The following is a 23070-nucleotide window of genomic DNA, read 5'->3' as shown; positions in this document are numbered from 1 at the left end:
AGACACAAGAACCTCCACGCTTGCGACTGTGGCAATCGGCACCCTATTAAGTTAATACCAGGACTTTCAAGCTGTCTTTCAGAAAGAACAGGCTAATACCCTACCACCGCATAGACCATACGATTGCCAAAATGACCTGATACCCGGCGCACAAATCCCTTGTGGGCGAATTTACGCACTCACAGAACCAGAAAACCAGCACCTGAAGGCCTATCTTGGCCAATACCTGGCCAATGGGTTCATCCATCCCTCGAAGTCTCAAGCAGCCAGTCCTCTATTCTTCGTACCGAAAAAGGAGGGGGACTTGAGAACGTGCATCGGCTATCGCGCACTGATCCAGATTACCGTAAAAAAACGCTACCCCCTGCCACTGATCCCTGAATTGCTTGATCAAGTCAAAGATGCCCAAATCTACACAAAACTAGACCTGAGGGGGGCATATCACCTTGTTCGTGTAAAACAGGGGGACGAATGGAAATCCGCTTTTTGCACCAAATACGGCTTGTACGAATATCAAGTAATGCCCTTTGGCCTTTGCAACGCGCCTGCAGCATTTCAATACTTCATGAACAATGTCCTACGGGAATTGACTGATGTCTGCTCTAGTGTACATCGACGATATTCTAGTATATTCCGGATCAAAGCAGGACCACGTTAAACACGTCTGATCCGTATTGAAGAAACTCTGTCAACACCAGCTCTACGCCAAGCTCGAAAAGTGCTCATTCCACGTCTCAGAGGTGGAATTCCTGGGCTTTATTCTCAGCCCGAATTGAATCCGAATGGATGTACACAAGGTAGATGCCATCTGAACTGGCCATCCCCAAATTCATTCAAGGGGGTTCAAAGTATGCTGGGTTTTGCAAACTTCTACCGTCGGTTCATCCCAGGATTTTCGCAAATCGTGCATCCCATCACATCATTGCTAAGGAAAAGCAACAAAAAGTTCCAGTGGAGAACAGAAGCCGAGGAAGCTTTCCAGGAACTCAAAGCAAGATTCACATCTGCCCCAATCTTACGCCACCCTTGCCCTGATCGCCCATACCTGGTGGAAACTGACGCCTCAAGCATGGCTATGGGAGCCGTCCTCTCACAAAAGGACCCCAAAACGGGCCAGTTACACCCTGTTGCCTCCTGGTCGCGTAAATTCACACCCCCTGAACTCAATTACGGCATCACAGACAAAGAACTCCTGGCCATTAAGTCAGCCTTTAAGGCATGGCGGCACTACCTCTTGGGCGCCAGACACACAATCACCGTGATAACTGACCACCAGAACCTCCAGTACCCAAAAACAGCAAAGGCCCAATCCTCACGACAACTACGTTGGGCTCTTTTTTTGGCCGAATATGACTACGCGATTACATTTTGACCAGGGGTGAAAAACAGGAAGGCCGATGCCCTTTCCCATATGGGGGTGGAAGAGCAAGGGTATCAGACCCCTGACCCAATAGCAATCATACCGAGTGACAAGCTCCTAGGAATCCCAGCAACCATAACTCAGAAAGAATTACATGAAGAAATCCAAAACCTGATGAGTCCGGAGCAATTACAAGCGTGGAGTGCACAAGGAGAACATTACATGATAAAAGATCAGTTGCCCTACTTCAGGAATCGTTTATTCTTACCAAACCAAGAACTACGAGAACAAGTCATGTCCGGTTCCATTCCTTGATCGAGGGCCACCCCAGAATCGCTAAAACTGTAGCCAAGGTAAAACGAAATTATTGGTGGCCCACGTGGGGTAGAGACATTATCCAATTCATCCTATCTTGTGCAGTGTGTGCTCAAAACAAGTCATCCAAGCAGAAACCGGCTGGGCTATTACAACCATTGGAAATCCCACCAGCACCCTGGCACACGTTGTCCCTCCATTTAATTACTGGCTTACCACCCAGTCAAGGGTTTAACACTATTCTTGTGGTCGTGGGCCTATATTCAAAAATGGCACATTTCATTCCTCTTAAAAGGCTCCCAAATACTTCCACTCTGGCAAAGGTATTTCTTGAAGGCATCGTACGGCTCCATGGGTTTCCTTCAGTTTTAGTCTCAGACCGAGGTACTCAATTCGTATCTAACGTCTGGAGAAAATGCTGCTCTATGGCCCAGATCGATATCCGGCTATCCACCAGTCACCATCCCCAAACGGATGGTCAAAATGAGGGGACAAATCAGACGCTCGAGCACTATCTGCGTTGCATGTTACACCAAGCTGAAGGAAGCTGGTTCAACCTATTATGGATAGCTGAATATGCTTCTAATAATTCCCTACACACCAGCACTGGGCAGACACCCTTTTATACCATGTATGGCAGGCACCCACGTACTTTTGAGTTGGACGATCCTACAACCCTGGAAATGCCAGCAGTCAAAACCTTGCACACGACCATTTCTCAAACATTTAAAAGGGCAGCTGAACAACTACTTCAAGCTAAGAATCGCCAAAAGAAGTTTGCTGATCAACACCAAGCAAAGGCCCCCAACTACCAAGTGGGAGAACAAAGTCTGGCTGGCGTCTAAACACGTGTCCATTAAAGGAACCCGAACTTTCCGTCCAAGATACCTGGGTCCATTCACCGTCACCTCTGTGATAAATCCTGTGGCGGTCAGACTAGCTTTGCCGTCAAACATGCAGATTCATCCTGTGTTCCACATGTCTCTACTTAAACCTGTTCAACCTGGGACCCGGGTAGCAATGCCACCGCAGCAAGTAGTCGTCGCCGGGGAGCCAGAATTCAAAGTGGGGGGGGTCATGATTCCTGCCCCACATGTCCCCAGCCCTCCAAGATGTCAGGCTGGAGCCAGGCCACGATCACCTACATGGCCCTCAAGGGCCTCTCCATCCCTCCAAAGACCCACTTGCAGTCAGACTCGGCGCTTGTGGCACCAGACTCACTCACTCCCATAGGATAACATTGGGGATTGGACGTGTAGTGCATTGATGGGGACAAAATGGATGCCCCCACAAATTTCTGTTCCCAGAACTGCATGTGCAGTCTAGTCCTTTGGGTGTGGTTCAGCCCAGAGACACCTGGGATACCCAGAGACTATTTAAGCCACGCCCAGGCTGAGAAACATGCTCTGTGTTTTCTGCAGCGCGACACTCACCGTTTTCGGATCTGTCTCCAGTAGGTGTGCATCTTTCTTCTGCGCTCAGCTCCTGCAAGAACATGAACACCCTAAGGAACAGCCTTACCTTGCGGCGCTTCTTTTTTCTTTTAGGCATTTGTTATTATCTTGCCCAAAGCTTTCCGCTCAAAGGAGCAAAAACTTGGGAAACTATGACTGTTTAATAAATCCAAATACGGAGGAGGAATTTTGGGAAAGGCTGTTAACAGTAGAAAAAATTGGAAGAACACTTGATGCTCTCAACTTCATATATCAAGACCTACGATTAAAAAAAACTAATAGGAAAGGATAGGGGTATCAGAGGACAAACCAGAACATGGCCGTTAACTTGATGCCAGGGACTTAATTATTAATGTGCGCACTGGATGTGATGTTCCGAGGTTGGAAACTATGCTAAAGGTTTACATTTTTTTTGTAACCAATAAAACAAAAAAAGATTTTAAAAAAAGTTACCATGATTGTAGGCTAGGAGGGGCGATGAGTAATACGTGGGCGGAACATCCAATCGAAAGAACGTTACCAGGAGTAACTTGTTCTTCGAATGGATTGTGTCCTCCCATGTATTTCTCACCTTATGACAAAATCCCAAAGCAGTCATAATTTGGTGGTGGGAGTATGAATTATATTTTGTTTTAATCAAGGACGGCTTTTGCAAATTGTCCTCTCTGACTGAAAGATTAATCCAAGCAGTAATGTCTCACAAAAGGGTGAACAGATGACCAAGTGACCGCTGAACAAATGTCTGATTGGGACACCTCTGAAGAGCAGCAGAGGTTGCCATGCCCCTTGTGGAATGTGCTCTTTAGCAGGCAAAGACCCGCCGGAAGGCTGATCTGTAGCATTCTCCAATAGCCAGGATGATCCATCTGGATATGGTTTGCTTTGTAACAGCTAGATCCAATTTTGGGCCAGTATAGCCAACGAATAATTGGTCATTTTGGTGAAAATTAGGCATTCTAGATATGTAAAAACAGAGCACTTTTTGAGTCCGGTCTATGTAATCTTTCCTCCTCCTTTCCAGGATGAGGAAGTGGATAGAAAGTTGGTAGTGGTAAAAACCTTAGGTAAAGAAGGCGGTTTCACCTTGAGAAGAACCTTGCCCTTATAGAAAAGCATATGTGGTTTACAGGAAAGAGCCTGCAACTCGCTTACCATGCAGGATGACGTTATTGCAATAAGCAAAACAGTTTTGAATGTTAAAAGTCTTAATGGGCAGGAATGTAAAGGCTGAAAAGGAATGCATGTTAGAAATCTCAACACCAGATAGAGATCCCATACAGGGACATTGAATGGAACTGGTGTAAAATATATTATTAAGACCTTTTAGGAATAAAACAATCAGAGGGATCTCAAAATATGAATCCTCCTCTGAAGAGCGCTTGAAAATAGATAGCGCTGCCAGGTAACCTTTAATTGTTCCAATCTGGAGCCCCAGATTTGCCAAATATAACAAAATAGAAAGCACCGTAGGTGTGTCACATAGAAAGAGATCCACATTCTTATCCCTGCACCAGCTGCTGAACTTGTTCCAATGGCAGCGGTACAAAGATTTTGTTGCTGGCTTTCTGGCCAAAAGCAAGATCTCCATTATGTCATCCGGGAGGTCCCAATCCTTGTACCTCAGCCTCTAAGAAACCATGCGTGAAGGCCGAGTGTCTTGACCTCGGATGGAGAACCCGGCCCTCCTCTCACGAGAAGATCCTCTCTTTGTGAAAGCCGTATTGGAGGGCAGATGGACATGTCCAGAATGTCCAGTACCAGGTCCTCCAGGCCCAATCCGGGGCAATTTGGATCGTGGGTTTCCCGAACTTTCTCAACCTCCTGATCACGTGAGGAATGACGTGGACTGGAGGAAACGCGTACAGGAGTGAAAACTCCAATTCCACCACAAACGCGTCCCCTAGAGCTCCTTCCGGGGGAAATTCCCTGGAGCACTAAAGATCGCACTTCCAGTTGACACTGATCGTGAACAGATCCACTTGAGGGGTTCACCAAAGCGGGAAGATATCTTGAAGGACTTCCTGAGCTAGTTCTCACTCGTCGGAGCCTGTGCTCTGCCTGCTCAGATTGTCTGCTGCTGTGTTCTCTTCTCTGGCTAGGTGAACTACTGATTGGGAGATTCCTTCTCGAATTGCCTAGTACCAGAGCTGCATTACTTCTCCCCACAGTGGTAGTGACCCTACGTCTCCTCTCATTGAAGTAGTAAATGGCCACTGTGTTGTCCGTTATTATCGTGACATTCTTTCCCCGTACAGAGGGCAGAAAGGCCTTCAGCATTAGTCTGATTGCCCCGATTGTGTAGTTTGGACACTGATGGAGACCAACGACTGCTGATTGTCAGATTGTTGGTGTGGGATCCCCACCCCATGAGTGAGGCGTCCGTCACTACTGTCACCTCCGGCCATGGCTTCCAAAAAGATTGTCCCTTGAGAATGTTGTCCTTGCAAGCCCACCACAGAAGGTCCTGAGGGAAACTTGCAGGTGGTCTGATATTCTGTCTGAAAACTGGGACCATTGATTCCTGAGAGCCCATTGGAGGGATCTCATTCTCAGGCGAGCCTCTGGAACTAGGAAAATGCAGGATGCCATGAGACTGAGCAACCTCAAAAAAATAGAAAATTGAAGGCCGGAAGATGCAGGACATTCTGAAATTTGGTGACCATCTGCAGAATATGTTGAGCTCTCACCTCGGGTGGCGAGACTTTGCCCGAGAAAGCATCCAGGACTGCTTCTATAAATTGGAGTCTTTGAGATGGTATCACACAGAACCTCTTATAATTGAGGGAGAAGTCCAATTTGTGAAGAGAATGGCAGGTTACGCCGAGATGTTTCCAGGCTTTTCCGGACGAACGAGCCCTGATCAACCAATCGTCTAGGTAGGGGTAGACGTGAATCCCCCCTCTTCTGAGACTCGCTGCCACCACCGCCATCAATTTGGTGAAAACCCTTGGAGCAGAGGTCAGCCCAAATGGCAGAACTCGAAACGGATAATAAGAACCGCCAACCACAAATCTCAGGTACTTTCTGTGCTTGAGATTGCTAGACACATGAAAGTAAGCATCCTAAAGGTCCAACGATACCATCCAGTCTTGGAGTTGGAGAGCCTGGATGATTTGGGAAAGGGTAACCATCTTGAACTTGTCCTTCCTGAGGAACTTGTTCAAGTTTCTCAAGTCCAAGATGGGTCACAATCCTCTGTCCTATTTGGAAATCAGAAAGTATGGGGAAAACCAACCCTTGTTCCTTTCCGCTACAGGTGCACCTTTCTCTAGAAGGGTCAAAATTTCCTGTACAAGCAGCCGATCCGGAATTTTGAAAGAGTTGTTCCCTGGAGGATGATCCTGAGGCCTTTTTTTGGAAAGGGAGGCAGTAACCTTGATCTACAGTTTCCAGTGCCCAAGCATCTGAAGTAATGCACTGCCATTCTTTCAGATGCTGAGTAAGACCGCCCCCCATCGGGGTCTTGTGAGCCACGGTCTCAAGAGTGGTTTTGAGGCGGCTGAAGTGGCGGCTGATGGTAAAAATGCTGCTGTTTGGGTTGGCTTAGCACCTCTCCCTCGTGCACCACAAGGGAATCTTCTCTCACCTCTTTGACCGGCTTGTCCTCTTCCTCTTCCTCTTCCAATTGAGAAGTAGAATCGAAAGAACTTACCTCTCCAGGAAGGTGAACCAGAGTAGGGGTGTTGAGGCTGTCTAATGGCGGCACTAAGTGATTTAGCCGCCACATTTGAGGTCTACAGCTTTTCCAAACTCTCATCCGCCTTGCTGCCAAACAGCCTCGAGCCGTCAAAGGGCATGTTGAGTAGTCTAGCTTGCACATCTGGTGCAAACCCGGACTTCCTCAACCACGCAAACCTGTGTAACACTGTGCTAGTTGCCAGGGATCTGCTGATGCGGTCTGCAGTATCCAGACCTGACTGGAGGCGTTTACCCATTGCCTCCTTACCATCCTTGATGATTGCCAGAAAGATGTCTCTTTCCTCAACTTCTGGGATGTGGTCAGTCGCCATATCTACGCAGTCCCACAGGGTAAACGTAAACTTTGACAAGGTACAAGTTACATTAGTTGACTTTGTATGCTGACTGCTTGGTAGATGTAGCAGCCTGAACCACCAAAGCTTCTGGTGTTGGACGTTTAGTCGGATACTCTGGGTCGCTCGTGGATGGCCTGTATTTTGTAGATAAATGTGTATTCACTGCAGCCGCAGTCTCTGGTGTCTCCCAATTTGCAGAGACCCTTTTTTGTAGTGCAGTGTGAAATGGCAAAATTGGATCTTTTTGGGGACCATGATCCAAGATATCTGTTATGTCATCCTGCTCGAAAGAAGGAGTAGACCTGCTCCAACCTAAAAACTCTGTAACCTTACTCATTAGTTTCCTACATGAGGAGTCAGCATGTTCAGTAGGATCTGGTTTACCAAATTCTAACTCGGGAGAGTTATCTAACCCACTGACCAACTGAAAGTTGTCATGTAAGTCTATTAATCTAGACTCCGAGATCCATTCATCTGGCACATTAGGTTTGGCATATTGTAACCCAAATGGTGGTGCGTTAGCATCTGAAAGTTCATTATCTCCATAGATGGCTGTTAAAGACTTTTTTGGGCAACGTTTTGAAAATCTTTTCCTGGATTACCACTGGCTTCGACAATCACGAAGTAGTCGTCAACAAGGACTTCGAAGAGAAGATCCAAAGTGCGCTGTAATTCTTCTAAGCATTAGCTTGGAAAAACAGACATCAAGCATGCGCTACTTATACTGACGATGGCGTTGACGGTCAAACAGAGGACCTCGAGGGACATCGACTCTACAAGACAGCACACAGTGTCCTCTCTCGAAAATTATTTCTGAAGCAGCTGAATCTGGAAGGATAATTATAAGATGAGGAATACAAGGGAGGACACAATGCATTCAAAATGTTATATTTAAGAGTTGTGTGATATTACCAGCTTGATTCATTGTCTTAGTGTTTTTTGGGCCTATAATAAATATAGTATTTTTGTACTTACCTGTCGAAGTGTAATTGTGTATTTCACTGTGTGGACTCATTATGGCCCTGCTCACCTCTCTTGAGACTTAGCCTTCACCACTCTCCGTGCTTACCTTTTTTTGGATTTTGAAACCAGGCTAATATGGTCACACCTTATTACTGCGCCAGAAAAAAAATTATGCTGGAGACTAAGTCCAATTGCTGTTGTGTGATAAGAAAGTTTAATTTATCTACCCTATGGATTACACGTGTTTCGGCAAGGTGCCTTTCTCAAATCAGGGCTTATCCAACTTCATTTCTCTTGATCATTACTGGAAGTGTAATAATGGGGATCAATCCCAACTGCAAACATCATTGCCGCGTCCCGCGTTCAAGCGAAATCTGTCCTTTTTTGGATTTTGGCTAACCTGTCAGAGTTCCCCTGCTCACTATAACTAGGGTTGCATCATGAAATCTGTCCATCAGGCCAGACTTGAGAAATCCATCTCAACACCCTAGAATCTGCTGTGAAAGCCCCTAGAGGATGCCAAGTGCTACTGCACGTGGCCATCTGGAGCCAAGAGTGCAGAAGTGCCTGAATCCACGATGCCATTAGCTAAAGTGCTCCCTCGACCCATAAGGTAGAAACCCAAAAGCAAGTGCTGAAACAATGGACAACGAGGGGAAGGGAGAGAAGTTACTCTTGATAGGGAATGCTGGTTTCCAAACTGTACCACTGTGACAGGACAAGAGTGGATTTCGGGATACTGATGAGACGACTAGGAAGGAAAAAGCAGGCATCTGGGAGATGGAATCCTCTGCCATCGACAAAATGAAAGTGTTTTTTTGGCTTCAACCGAGGAGCACATGGTCTCTTTGTAAGAAGGGTTACAGCCAAAAGGCCTACTGACAATCCACATTCTGTGTTCTCGGTAATCAAGCAAACACCAACACCATACTCATCTCCCAATGCAACGCAGGGATTGTAGAAGAAGCAGAGGAGATCTAGGTCACAAGATTGGAAATGTACCCCAAAGATAGATGGAAACAGTTTAATATTGTTCACAAACCTAAAATAATCAAATATATTAAGGAGACTAAACCATCTAAAGCAGATGGGCCAGACCAAATCCAAGGGGCTGGAATGAAAACAAATATAAAAAAGGATTAAGACCAGACTCTTGGAAAGGACAGTGGGATTCAAGTTTCAAATCACAATTGCCCTCTAGGATGAACTTGCTAAACACTTTACAAAAGCGCTCTTGGAACCCTTTAATGAAACAGGGTTTCTGAAGGGAGAATCCACTGTGGAGAATTTACTAGCCCTTAGCCATCTAATATTGAAGGAAAAAGGCTAGAACTTGGCCCAACACAGCTACAGTGCCACAAATAAAGTGGGCTAAGACATTTATAAAAGGAACCAACACTGAAGCTAATCCATGCAAATGAAGCGAGCTGGGGAAGCATATAGAGGAACCAACACTGAAGCTATCCCAGGCAAATGAAGAGAGCTGGGGAAGCATATAGAGGAACCAACACTGAAGCTAGTCCATGCAAATGAAGAGAGCTGGAGAAGTGCATAGAGGTACCAACATGGAGAAGTGCATCGAGGAACCAACACTGAAGCTAGTCCATGCAAATGAAAATAGCTGGGGAAGTGTATAGGAGGACCCAACACTGAAGCTAGCCCAGGCAAATGAGGAGAGCTGGGGAAGTGCATAGAGGAACCAACATGGAGAAGTGCATAGAGGAACCAACACTGAAGCTAGTCTTGCACCAAGCCTCTCCAAACGCAACACTCAATGGAACTGGGCTTTTGCTCCATCTGAGCTAGTCTTCAATACTAGACCTCAGCCCAATAGTCTAACTTCAGGTTGCCTCCTCTAGAACATCTGTGAAGCACTGGTAATATCGTTCTTACTTTTCATTATAGTCGCAAGCTGCCTACAGACTTTGTCTGTAACATTACGGACAAACTTTAAAGCCACCTTAAACTCTTTATAAGGTCCTAATCATGTTACTAGCCTGTGCAATTGTGCTTCATATAGGTTTGGATGGGGTTGGATGATTTTTGAAACTTTGATCTGATTTTGGCTTAACGCTTTTAAAGCCTCTCAAATAACCAATGTATTTTTCTTTCTTCTCACTCCCGAGACACTTTATTTTTAAATTACTTGTGTTTATTTCTTAGTTGCTCTGTGACAATGTCTTAATGCTTGACTTTACAATAAAGAGTCTACTTTTCAGAACATACTGTGTGGTCTTATAGAAAAAAAGAACACGTTTTTACATATGGGGTTGGTTGCGCCAATTTATCACAACTATTTCAGAAACACCGTTTAGGCATTATCCACAATGGCTGCAGGGATATTTATGTCAAATACAACCTGTTGGTGTTAAAGGTTAAACTATTGGAAGAGTATATTACATGCATAGATAACCAACAGGGGACAATATCGAGCTGAGCCAACTACCAAGATGCTTTAATCTTTATAAAGAGTCCAATAGTTGTGCCATTAATAGAATGATGGCAATGTGCTAGCAGGGTCCAATACGCCTGTGACCTCAGCCAAGGTCATAAACACCAGTATGAATCACAACACAGCCTGGCCACCTGTGACCCAACCTAATCTCATCATCATAAAACTGAGTTAATTGCAAATAAAAATCAATATCCAATTAATGGAATTGCTTTTCACATTTAATGTTCATGAACAGCCAACACTCCCTTAAAAGCTGGCACAAATGCTCATGCTTTTATACAAAATGGAACGCCACTAGCCCACCAGGGAACTGTGACCAACTATCCAAGCACATGTCATTTGCCATCAACAAACCGGTCACGGAGGGTACCCAACCCGTAATACTGCAGTGATGTGTATTTCTGAAGTCTGAATAAGCATTTCAGTTAGCTTTTAAAGGGAGTGAGTGACTTTGGAACACCATTATGCAGGTGTTTTAAATGCTAAATGAATACATGAATGGGAATGTGCATGAGGAAGTCTGTGAAAGTGTTGAAACATGTGTTGGCTGTTCATTAAATATGAAAATCCCATTAACTAATTGGATATTTGATTTAAATTAACTCAGTTTTATGTTGTTGATAGGGAATTGGGGCGTAGGTGGCAAGGCTATGCATACATTGCATAAATAACCCATTGGCTTCAGTCTTAATAAAAACAAATTAACTGAGGCTTTGAACTTTTTTTTTAGTATATTATGAAAGAATAAATATATCTTTTAAAATCAAAATTGTACAGATAAGTACATCATTTCATTCTGGCCAAGAATACAAGTCCTTTTCCTTGTTAACAACAGGAATGTAATTTAAGTGGCCTTTGTGAGAAACCTGAAGATGTCTCACCCGCTAGTCCCCGGGGATCTGTCATCCAGCCAGGACACGGCCATCGCTATTGGATCCAGTTCCGGTGGGTGGACCAGTGCGGGAGGATCACCTGGATGGGGGGTCCTCGGGGAGTGGAAGTGGGACAAAGACGGGTGAGACGCAGTACCCCCCCTTCCCTAGAACACCTTTTCCCCATCCTAGCCCGTAGGATATTCAGAGGTTCAATCCTCCGCCCCCTTTTTCCAACATGAACACTTTCCTACACCGTGACAGAAAATGGACTAACACCAGAGCCGTTTACACAACACGTCCCAACAAAAGGGTCAGGCAGCGTCAGGCAATTGGTAATAACTACGCACACCTGACAGCCCTTTCCCTTCCCCACAGGGATAAAAGGCAGAGCGCGAGAGCACACTTTGAGCAAGGCCGAACGCACGAGGAAACAGCTAACCGGACGGGAAGTGCAAACGGAGGAGAAAGGCAGTGAGACCTAGCGGGATGATGAAGGGGAAACTGCCCTTGCCCTTTTCAACTCAGAACCGCAAAGCCTCCGAAAGTGAAATAATAAGACCAGGAAGTACAGCTGGCATGTGGTGTGACAGATGTTAATGGCACACAAGGCACTCCTGCGCTGATAGCCAAAGCGGGGAGAAGCGTTTGCCGCCGTGGTGCCGTCTTTGACTCCAGATAGTTCAGCACAGCTGGTGAGTCGCAGAAGGCAGATAGTAAAACCCAAACTGTGCTGGGTCCAAGGTTGCACTCTGACTGAAGCCTTTTGTGGGTTGTGTTTTTTTTTTAACTAAAAGAGCCAAGAGGCCTTAGGAGAGACCAGTGCAAAGTGTCAAAGTGGTCCTACGAGGGTCGAGCAAGACCCCTCGTACACTCGAAAATCTTTAACACATTGGAGAAAACTGATAAAACTGTGAAACTGGCAAATGTGATGCCTGTAAGTTAAGGGGAAACAGTGATGTACCCGTGAACATTGAGAGGACAAGTGTGAACCCGGATGAGGGATGTCCACAATGGATAGTTGTGTAAAAAGACATTGAGATTGTTTAACGATAGGTTTTGAGTGAAAAGCCTTAGTGAGGGAGGCTAACATTGCGAAAAAGGATCAGAGCCTGGGTGAGGGGGACCCAAAGGGACGAACAGCAATCGTCCAGTGTGAAAGATTACCAAAGGAACTTTTGTTTGTTTATTGTTTATGCTGATGGTACAACAGGCCTTCTAAGGCAAGAGACTTTGCAGGAAAGAGACTTGGCCCCAGAAGGTCCTGGCATCATGGAAAGGGACTGTAACCTCATGCTGGCAAGGCCCAGGAGTGTGCGGTGCTCAAAGGTCCTGCCTTTTACCGTGCTAAAAACATGGGGAAGGGAGACCCCAGCCATACCTGACGAATCATTTGGTAAACTATTTTGTAACTTATTTGTAAGGATGAGCAATAGTTTTCTTTGGTATAGGCCCTTTTTATTTGACAAGACGCCACTAGGACTGCCTTACGAAATAAACGTGCTCCTAGAAAATACCTGACTGGTGAACCTATCATTTGTATGAAAGAGCACGAACCAGAATGGATTACCAGGCTAGAAAGGAAAGACAAAAGGTAAACTCCAACTGGGCAATCAAAATGGGAGTCAAACACGCAGACAAAAAGAGCCTGCAACTAACCTGATTCAACTGCTCTGCATTTCAGAAGATTGCACGAATATACAGCCGATTCTGAGCAGGCAATTCTGTACAGGGAATATGGGGGCGATAACTAACAGGTAATATGCAACTGAACAGATAGGTAATTAATGCCTATTCTACTCACTCACTGATAATGAGGAGCCCTCCCCTTGGTTGAATAAGTGAGAGATGTATGTAAGGAGGAACAACAGCCAAGTAACAGCAGGAGGATATTGGTGGTGAAAGTTAGAAGGAAGTTACCCTATTCCAGATGGAACGAGGACACCTAGAGAACGCGGAAAGAAGTTCAGCAGAGCTTCACAAATGAGAAGATGGATTTCCGGAAAGAAATCAGTAGAGCGTCCAAAGTCCAACAGCAAGGTCCAGTGAGGTCCGTGGTCATCTACCAACAAGCTAATGCAGGGGCAATTCAAAAACATCTGTAAACTTAGCCAAGGTCAGCAGGAGGATAAATGTGAGAGGAGGTAACCAAAAGGGCAATTCGGAAGCAAACGGGCAGGCAGTCCAGGTTCAGAATTCCGGGAATACTAAGTAACAAGGTGAAGGTTCGTAGCAGCGAACACAACTTCAATAGAAAGCACAGAAAAGGCTGCAGAGCCTGTGTTTGTTGGGCTTTCAGCACCACGTTTCCATGGGGACAGCAGCATGTTGACGGGGCACTGAGGGACACAGAGAATGCTGCGCATGCGCAGTTGCCCCAGTCTCCACAGCAACCTCCAAACGCTCCGGGCGAGGCATAGCGGGAAACGCCTTTTGCGTGCTGATGTAAGCAATGTTGTAATGTTTCTGACGTGTTTCGCACAGTGGCACTTGTTGTGAGCTTCTTCATGGCCTCCTTAATAATTCTAACTTTATTGCGCAGACTTCTACCAATTAAACCTTTTAACCTTCATTCCATTTGGGCATTTTCTTAAGTTGAAACGGCAGAAATACGTGGTGGCGGTTCTCACGCCGCTAGTCCTATTTGCATCTCACGAGGTGGAGAATCCCATTGGGTTAACTGATGCAGCTAAATAAACTTAGGACAATGAATAATACAAACATTATTTTAATTTTTTTATTGTTTAAAGCGCAGTCCTAGCTCGAGAGCAGCCGAGTGCTGAGCATCAAAACTGAATTCATTTAATATAATTGACTGGTGAAAAACAGATCTAAAAAGGTATTAATATACCTCAATAGCTCTGAAAATGCCCAAATGGAACGAACGTTAGAACGCTTAATGAAGACTGCATCATAAAGTTTGACTCAAAGTGCATTCGTATTTACTGAAGATGGAAGCGCGTTGGATGTTTAAGCAAAATAGACTATTGTTTGATGGCCTGTGACTAGCTGCACCAAAGCACCACCTCACTCCCCTCCTAAGAGTGAAGTCAGCCTGCTGAGCCACACTACCAGTAAGACAGTGATGTCTAAGCCCTCCATAGATGACAAATGAAACAAAGTCTGAGTGGTGCACCTGCACTGTGGGACCCATGCACTGAAGAGACAGATCACACACAAGCTCCAGTATATTGCTGGGCAGACAATGTATGACCCTAAATGTCATCAGCATCAACCAAAGACAAAATACAGAATGTACATCTTAGGCAACGCAGAGGCCGAAGGCGCAGAAGGCTCTGCTCCCTTCGCTTGGCTTTCAAGGTTTTTGACGCGGTGGCAGAAAGCGGCTTTTGTGCCGCTCTGTGACACACTTGAGTGAGTAGGAAGAAAGACGGAATGCAAGGGAGAAGGATACAAGAGAAAATAAGAATGCAGGGTGGAGCCAACGGAACATGGGTCTGGAGAAAAGAAAAGGCAGCAGAGGTCTCTTTAGATACATGGATACATAAAGTGAGGGGCAATGGACAGACAGAATAAGAGCTCCCGCAAAGAAATAGGTAAGGACACAGACTTAAGGGTATTGGGGACTATTTATGTATTTATATACAGGGAGGAACAATTATTTGTTATCACAAAAGAAAGTACGGTAAGAAATCACATTTGAAGGGAAGCACTGCGTTTCATACAACGAGGCGAGTTCAAGTGACATTCTGACCAAGTTCTGGAGAAGAGTAAACCGAACAGTCACCAGGGACAATACATGAGTGGACATTGTGACAAACTGAGGGAATTTGTTCCTTCTCCCCAAAAGGGACCCCCACCCCACCTCTGTGAGGCTAAGGAGTTGAGCCTGCTACACAACACCCTCCACTAGGGATGAAGGCAAGTGGGACTTCACCGGGAGAGACTCCCCCTTTGAGGACAAGGACTCCCGTTCCTGTGAGGAACTTCCTAACCTGTTTCACAAGATGGCATATATGGGACTATCTAATGTCCAAATTAGTGTCAAAGCCTAGAGCTTGTAAGAAGAGAAAGATCTTATGCAATTACCAGGGGAAAAAAAGAAAATATATTTTTAAATAAAAGCCTTCAATCAACTGGAATGAGGACACTGAAGAAAGTGCAGGATGGACGAAGCAAGGGGTGAGGAGAGGAAGACTTGCGCATGCAAGGGAAGCTCTATGGGAGTATAAAATCTGAAGGGGGTGGAGCGAGAGAGCACCACGGGAAGTTCAGAAGTGTTCTGGACACAGGAAGCAGACACTGGAGGATCAGCATACAAAGGAGGCGAGAAGCAGAGACATGCAGAGTGTGACGGTGGCTTGACCATGAGAGCTTTGCAGTCGGCAGGCGGCCCATATAACAGACCATACTGCTAAGAAACGGACAACCAGTCCGGTTGCCTTGGCGAAACCGAGACGCCAAACGAGAACGAGAGAAACAGACGAAAAGGACACCAGCAGAACAGAGCCAACAAGGAAACCGAGCAAAGGAGAAGGCCCCCGACTGACAAGCCCCAGAGATGTTCCCCAGGCAAAGTAAAGGTAACTGGGAGGACGGGGGAACCAGGAGGCCGAGAGGGACACATTATGCAACAGCAGAAACTCGTCTCAGTATATATGACGAAATCTTAAGAGCAAACTTGATGAACTCGAGTAATGAAAGGAAGGGAATCAAACAGTAACTGCCTATTAACAAGAACTTTAAAGATGCAGGAGACAAGTGTGAAGTGCATCGAACAGGAGAAGGGAGTCATTCTCCTGAACATAGTAGTTAGAATAGTGGTAAGGTCAGGTAGCATTAGCCTTTGGACAGCAGGCATTTTATTTTTGGACATTCACAGATGAGCATCTTAGTTATTCATATATGAAGGGAATACCCCATAGCGATAGGGAAAGTTAGGCCTTATTCTTATTTCTTTAATAAAATACCTTGAGAATGTCCTCAGAGTCTGCTTTCTTCTGACCCGCCACAACATACATAGATTAAGGATGACCAATATTAGACATTTATAAGTGCCGGTAGGCGGTACAGCCAGCTGTGTTGGGGATCTGAACATGTTTGATGAAGTGCTATGGTAGAGGCAGAGAAAGCAAGAGACATAGGCAGGTTAGAGGTGATGGAAAATGTTATGTAAAATGTAAATGGCAGATGGAAGTTAAGTTAAGAGTGTAACTTGGAGGCGAGGATGTAGGCTTTCAGTTTGGTTTTGAACAAATCAGTGTGAACTGTTCATTGGATGTCATAGGGAATAGAATTCCATGCAAGTGGAGCAAGAATAGAGAGAGCAGAAGCACATGTATGGCGAGATGCCACAAGGGTAGTTGAAGATACAAACCCGGGATTATGAGAAGGCTTAAAGTGTTAAATAGAGGAGGATAGATACAGTGGTGCCTTACCATGGATAAATTAGTGAAGCAGGAGAAGACATTTAAATCTGGTCCTGTTTTGCATTGCCAGCAATCCAAGGAGATGTGCGAAGGGCACCAAGAGAAAGGCCAAGGAAGATGAATCAGGGACTTTTAAAACGGATGCATGAGGAATATAGGGAAAGAGGCATGGGGAGGAATGGACGGGAGACTGGCTTGGAGCTCTAGAGTGGGACTGGCTCACTAAAGGGTCCTGGACAAATAAGAGCAAAGGACAGGCTGGAACAAGACCTAGAGCTTTGTGGGTCATGCTCTACTAGTCCCAGTGAAGGCACGCAGAAGTGGAAGATACATAGGAGGGGAGAAGCCATGGAAGTATACACAGATGACAGCACCAAGAGTGTGAGCGGTAACACAAAAAGTAATCATGAAGGAGACCCACCAGTGCCGTAATCAATGCGTGTGGAGTTGCCCACAGACTCTTTCAGGTAGAGGGCCACCTCGGGCACAGCTGCACTCAAGGCTGGAGGGATCACCACAGAGACCAAATTTTCTGCTTCCTAAAGACAAAATGCATACAGTGATGGAACATGTGGTCTTCCCACAAATGCACTGCTCCCTCCCACCAGGAGCTCCTTTTTTCACCCCCTACCTCTCGCCTCTTATCTGCTTCAACAGCACACCTTCATTCTGGGCCACGCATCAGCTCAAGTGACCACCCAAATCCAGGGCTGGGCCACTCACACTGCTCTAGGACACCCTTGACCAGTCTGCCCCTGCCAAACCAGTACTGGAGAGCCACTCACCTGTACCCACCCACATTAAGAGCAGGGCACCAGCTCCCATCACAGAGCCTCTCACCTGCTCCAGTCCCCACCCCATCACAGAGCAGCGCCTCTCACCTGTTGCAGCCACCACCCCATCGTAGAGCCTCTCACCTGCTCCAGCTCCGATCACAGAGCAGAGTCTCACCTGCTCCAGCCCGCACCCAATCATAGAGCAGGGCCCCTTACCTGCTCCAGCTGCCACCCCATTGTAGAGCCTCGCACCTGCCCCAGTCCCCACCCCGTCACAGAACAGCGCCGCTCACCTGCTCCAGTCCCTACCCCATCACAAAGCAGCGCCGCTCACCTGCTCCAGTTTGCTGTACCAAGTCCTGAAAGCCTTGTTACCGAAGCGAGAGGGCCGATCCATTGGGGGTGTCTCATCAATCCATCTGTCCAGTGTGTTCAGAAGTGACAGCACGGCTTCAACTGCCTACAGAAGAGAAAGCAAGCATGTAAAGAGCTAGCTGGGTGAGAGTGGAGATGTGCAGGTCAGAGCAGTCATGCACGGTTAGAAATGAGTATAGCTAGAGAATGCAACAGTACATTTGTACAAGATGACAACCATGTGAGGCATGCATATGCAACCTGCGGCTCTCCAGAGGTGTTGGACTACAACTCCCACAATCCCTCACCACAGACTATACAAAACCTTGTTTAGGCTTTAGTGTTTGGACAGTCAATAATAAACTATTTTGAAGACTAGCACCATTTTGAAATAATTTTGAGTGGGTTGTTTAGAAAACAGATCTGATAGGGAGAGGTTTCATCCTAACCTTTCCCTAGACAGGCAGCCCATCACCACTTTCTATTGTCAGTGCACTGCTTCAAAAGGGACATTTAGTACCAGGTTTTGAATTCAATTGGTTGTCTCTCTGCACAGTTTTCTTATGATGTTACTTGGGCGTCAGAGAGAAAAGTTGTTTTGCCTAACAGGCCTTTTGTTTTGTAATGTATCCTTCTGCCAGTCCACGCTGGTGGCTTACTACGTTAAGAGTTTTGAGGGATTGCATATGAAATTGATGTTTGACTAATTGACAATGTCTGATACCAATTGTCTTGCATTTGCTGAGGAACGAGTAGAGGGGATCCTTGCAGCTCCCGACTACTATACCTCAGACTTTTTGAGGGAAACAAGTCGAATGAATTCAAAGCTCTCAAAAAAGGCCTAATACGGAGGGAACTCCACAGAGCTCTTATGACTGATTATTTACATTCACACACAGCCCTTAATGGTTTGATCACACACACAGAGCCCTGAATATTCCCTGAAAATTTGCAATTTAGGAAACAGTCATTCAGAGTCAAGGGTTGGTCCTCAATTAACACCGGAAAATAATTTGAGGACCGTGTACAACACAACATATTTTGCAGAAACAAGAAGAAATGAAGGCTAAGACAATTTCGGAGAGTTAAAAAAAAAAAGCTTGAGAAATTGGACGCTGCTTTAAAAGGAATTCAAGGACTTCAACCTGAATAAAAACATCCAGAAATTGAAAAAAAGACGCCTGCTTTTTCACATGATCGAATAGACTCATATTATACAGAATCAGACCAACAGGGACAGGAAACTATCAGGGTGGATATAAGTCAGCCAATACCAAAAGGTAACGGAAATATCCCACTTTTGGCAATTTGAGTTTTTCAAGTAATAGCTCTGAAGGGGATGACAGAGCCAGCACATTCAACAGTGAACAGGCTGTGGGTTCAGGGAGAAATCCCGACAGATGTGTGCATTTTCAAGAGGATCTATCAAATCAAAGTAACATTCAGAATCCTGCTGTCCCTTTTTTACGCCAGAGGGGGCGGGGCAGGTGGTGAACCAATTCCCTGCGGATTACACGGAGCATGGGGAAGAGGTAGTTTTCCACCACAGAATTACTAGTAGTGAATTTGTCTTCCTATGAGCTTAATGTTACTGAATTAAGAGTCCTACAAAAAGGGCTTTCATTTGTGCCCACGGCGAGATACGATCCTTTTACAACTAGGATTGAATTATCAAAATTGATTCAGAAAATTCAATTTAAACAGTATACATATGATACATCAAAAAGAGATACCGCAGGACTACATAATCCCTTAACGTTTTATCCTTCCTCAAGTTGTCTATCAGCGGAATCACTATTTCAAAAGGTTTAATTTAAATGATAGAAATATTTGAGAACAAATCTGAAGCCCAGATATGATAAGTGCAGTACATTGGAGAGAACAGCGTTGAATGCCTTGTCAAATAAGACAGACATAACTATAAAACCTGCCGATAAGGGCGGAGCAGTGGTCATAATGGATACTGCTGATTATCGCAGAATGCTTCAAGATTTAATACAGGATAGGGATAGTTATGCTTTACTCGCCACAGACCCTATAGAAGCAAGGCAGCGCCTAAGGACTTTGGAGCTTAACAAAAAAATTGAATAGAGTTTGATTAATGAAATTGTTGAGGAGGCAATAACAGAGGGGTGGATTAGCCATAAAGAAGCAGAGTTTTTAACTCAGTTTTCCACATACCCCTGTAATGTATGCGCTGCCAAAAATCCACAAAGGGATAAATCCTCTGCCAGGCAGACCTATTGTGCCTGGAATTGACCCGTTCTTAGAGCCATTACCCCAATTTGTGGACCACTTTTTGAAAGGACAAGTACGCAAATGTAGGTCATATATCAAGGACACAATGGCCCAACTTATTAAATGAAAAATCCTGTGACACTGAAACACAATGGCTGGAGACTCCAGACATTGAGTCTTTATACACCAAGATACCCCAACGGGAGAGCTTGATAATGATTTAAAAATGTTATGCAATCCTGTTTACCTCCACCAGGCATTCTAATTCAATTGATTTTGCAGTTTAAAGAAATTGCATTGACAAAGAATATTTTCTCCTTTGAGGATCAAATCTACCAACAAGCTGCATGCACTGCAATGGGGGCTACGTTTGCCCCCAGTCTAGCCAATCTATGCATCAATGCATTCGAAGAGGACTACATATATGCCAACAATCCCTTTGTAAAACACTTGGAGGCTTGGGATCAATATTTCAATTATATTTGTATCATATTTAAGGGCGACGACCAACTTAATCTTTTATTTTACCAGTGGCTCAAGACGTGTAAACGCACATCTACATTTCACAATAATTAATTTTAATCGGTCAATTCAATTCCTGGATCTGTGGGTGACAATAAGTGAAGGCAGATTGGATTGCGGACTACAGTGTACCACAAACCCACAGACATGAAGGCATTGATCCAATTTGACAGTTATCATCCTCGGAGCCTAATAGAGAATCTACCTTTTTGCACAGTTCTTACGATATCTGAGGAACTGTTCCAATCATCATGAATATGAGTTGCAGTCTAAAGAGCTCAGTAAAAAACTGTTAGCAAGAGGATATCTGAGAAAGGTGGTGTGTTGCGTCTATAAGAGGACCCAGAATATACCACATGAGATCACCTTGCAACAATACCAATGTACACAACCCACAAATGACAAGATCACAGCAGTTCTTAGCAACTCTTCTTAAGTGAACCAACTAAAATAATAAATAAATCTACTCTAGCCATTACTCAATGTGGGTGCGAGTAATATCAGTCGCTCCCTTTTTTTTGACAACATGGTAGATTCGATAGGGAGAGTTTTCTTCCTATCTTTTCCCCAGCTAAGCTGCCCATCATTGCTTTCTATGGTCAGTGCACTACTTCAGAAGGGACATTAAGTACCTTTTAAGGGACATTTACCTAGGGATGCCAGGTATTTAAGTCAATTGGTTCTCTCTCTTCACAGTGTTCTTAAGGGTTGATTGAGTCATTGCCCAAAACATCTGGAAAGCCAAAAGGTGCAAACCTCTGATGTGAGGCATCTATCAGCACAGATGTGGTGTGTACACAGCACAGAAGGAAAGGATCATGTGTCTCATTAATGTTGTGCCAAAAGCTGCTGCGCAACGGCAGTAGTTTTAAAAGATCTGGACATCACACATAATGGAGGGGCACTAATTAACGTTGCAGTAGGCTGGGAAACTTGGCCTGCTTGGCAGTACTTATACAAATGTTTATCCATCTTGTTGCAAACTGCCATCACATGGGCACAGCAGCGTCACAGTAACAGAAATCACCTCTGTGTTGCAACATGCTTGGAGTGTTGCCCCTTCTACCCGTGGGCCAATAAGGCACCTCCTGTGCTGGGACAGACCTTCTAGGAAGTGCAGTCCACCTCATAAGCCTACCAGGTAGGTACGCCCTACTCATTGGCTTCCCTAATAGTTCCTCAAGGGTCTGCTTGCATGCCCCCTGCTAGACCTGCCCGCCCACCAACACCTTAGCAGTACCTCTGGTAATCTGGGGGCATGGGGGAGCTACAGGACTGGACTGAGGGGAAGAGGACCTGTGGCATAGCCATGGCATCAATTCCTAGTGCACTATAGATATATATGAATGCATGATCCAGTCATATTTTAAGAGCAAAGATACGCTGGGAAATAATTTGAGAATATAGTGGCGTGGGCAGGTCTGGTCGTCATTAGTAAGGCTGGGGGGGCGGTATTGCTGCATCTGCAGAGTCCAGTCAAAGGCAGATCAAGGGCCCTTCACGCTTCCCTGTGCTTTCCAACCCTAGCAAGCACCAGCACACACCATTGACATGCTCAAGATGGTGCTTCTTCATAAATGCCCGTTTAGAAGAGGACTGAAGTTACGTTTGAAATAAAGAAAGAAAATCCTTTTTAAACTCTTTGATAACAGTGTATATGAAGAGCTGGTGTCATGGTCCCAATGGAACAGGTCACAGACCATGCAATGAAGGTCATGAAAATATGGACAATGGTTGGACAAACGCACACAAAATGAACACTCCTAGATGGGCCAATCATGGTAACCCATCTCAACCCGCATCAAAGACTGCACTTTACCTAGAATGCAATGCCAACGGAATCATTAAAGGTACATGAAAAGGAGGTAATGTGTCAGGTAGGGACAGAATTAATTTAAATAAATCACTTGTACACTTAAAATATTCTCAGATTGTCTCAAAAACTCCAGCCCCCCGCACCCCTCCAGGGAGCCAAGGGAGACTGGCAAAGTAGAACTAAGTACCAGTTCAAGTCACTTTATAAGAGTTTCCAACATTCCCTAAACTTCTCCTACAGGAATCAACAGGCTCACTCCGGTAGGTCTCACTCGGTTACAGTGTAAAGAGTACTTGCAGTCTATAGGTATTGGAGATAGGAATAACCCGGCTGGAGTGTCTGAGGAACCCCCTTACCAGCCCCCAATAAAATGTCCCAACCAATGGTTCAGGACCAGAGGCCCGGGGAACGGTGGCAGCCACCTGTGATCTCTGATAACATGAGTAATACAGACAGTCTGGAGGCGCAGACGACTAGAGCCAAGGCACCCTGCAGGAGAATGGATCAGGTCCGAACACTGA

General features: G+C 45.3%; 1 protein-coding gene across 2 annotated transcripts in view; it reads right to left on the bottom strand.

The window, feature by feature from the left end:
• PTPA (protein phosphatase 2 phosphatase activator) overlaps positions 1-23070 on the bottom strand; it is a 698483-nt gene that overhangs the window by 492471 nt on the left and 182942 nt on the right. For both annotated transcript variants that reach the window (XM_069609220.1, XM_069609221.1), the window contains exons 4-5: positions 17954-18079; positions 17265-17382 (exon numbers count right to left, since the gene is read on the bottom strand). In XM_069609220.1, coding sequence (XP_069465321.1) covers positions 17265-17382; positions 17954-18079 — 244 coding nt within the window. The remainder of the gene's footprint in view (positions 1-17264; positions 17383-17953; positions 18080-23070) is intronic.

Source organism: Ambystoma mexicanum, chromosome 8, assembly GCF_040938575.1.
Source record: "Ambystoma mexicanum isolate Mex_15411 chromosome 8, UKY_AmexF1_1, whole genome shotgun sequence".
NCBI classification, from domain to species: domain Eukaryota; kingdom Metazoa; phylum Chordata; class Amphibia; order Caudata; family Ambystomatidae; genus Ambystoma; species Ambystoma mexicanum.
The sequence above is the reverse complement of the archived record's forward strand: the minus strand, read 5'-3'. Positions and strand labels throughout refer to the sequence as shown.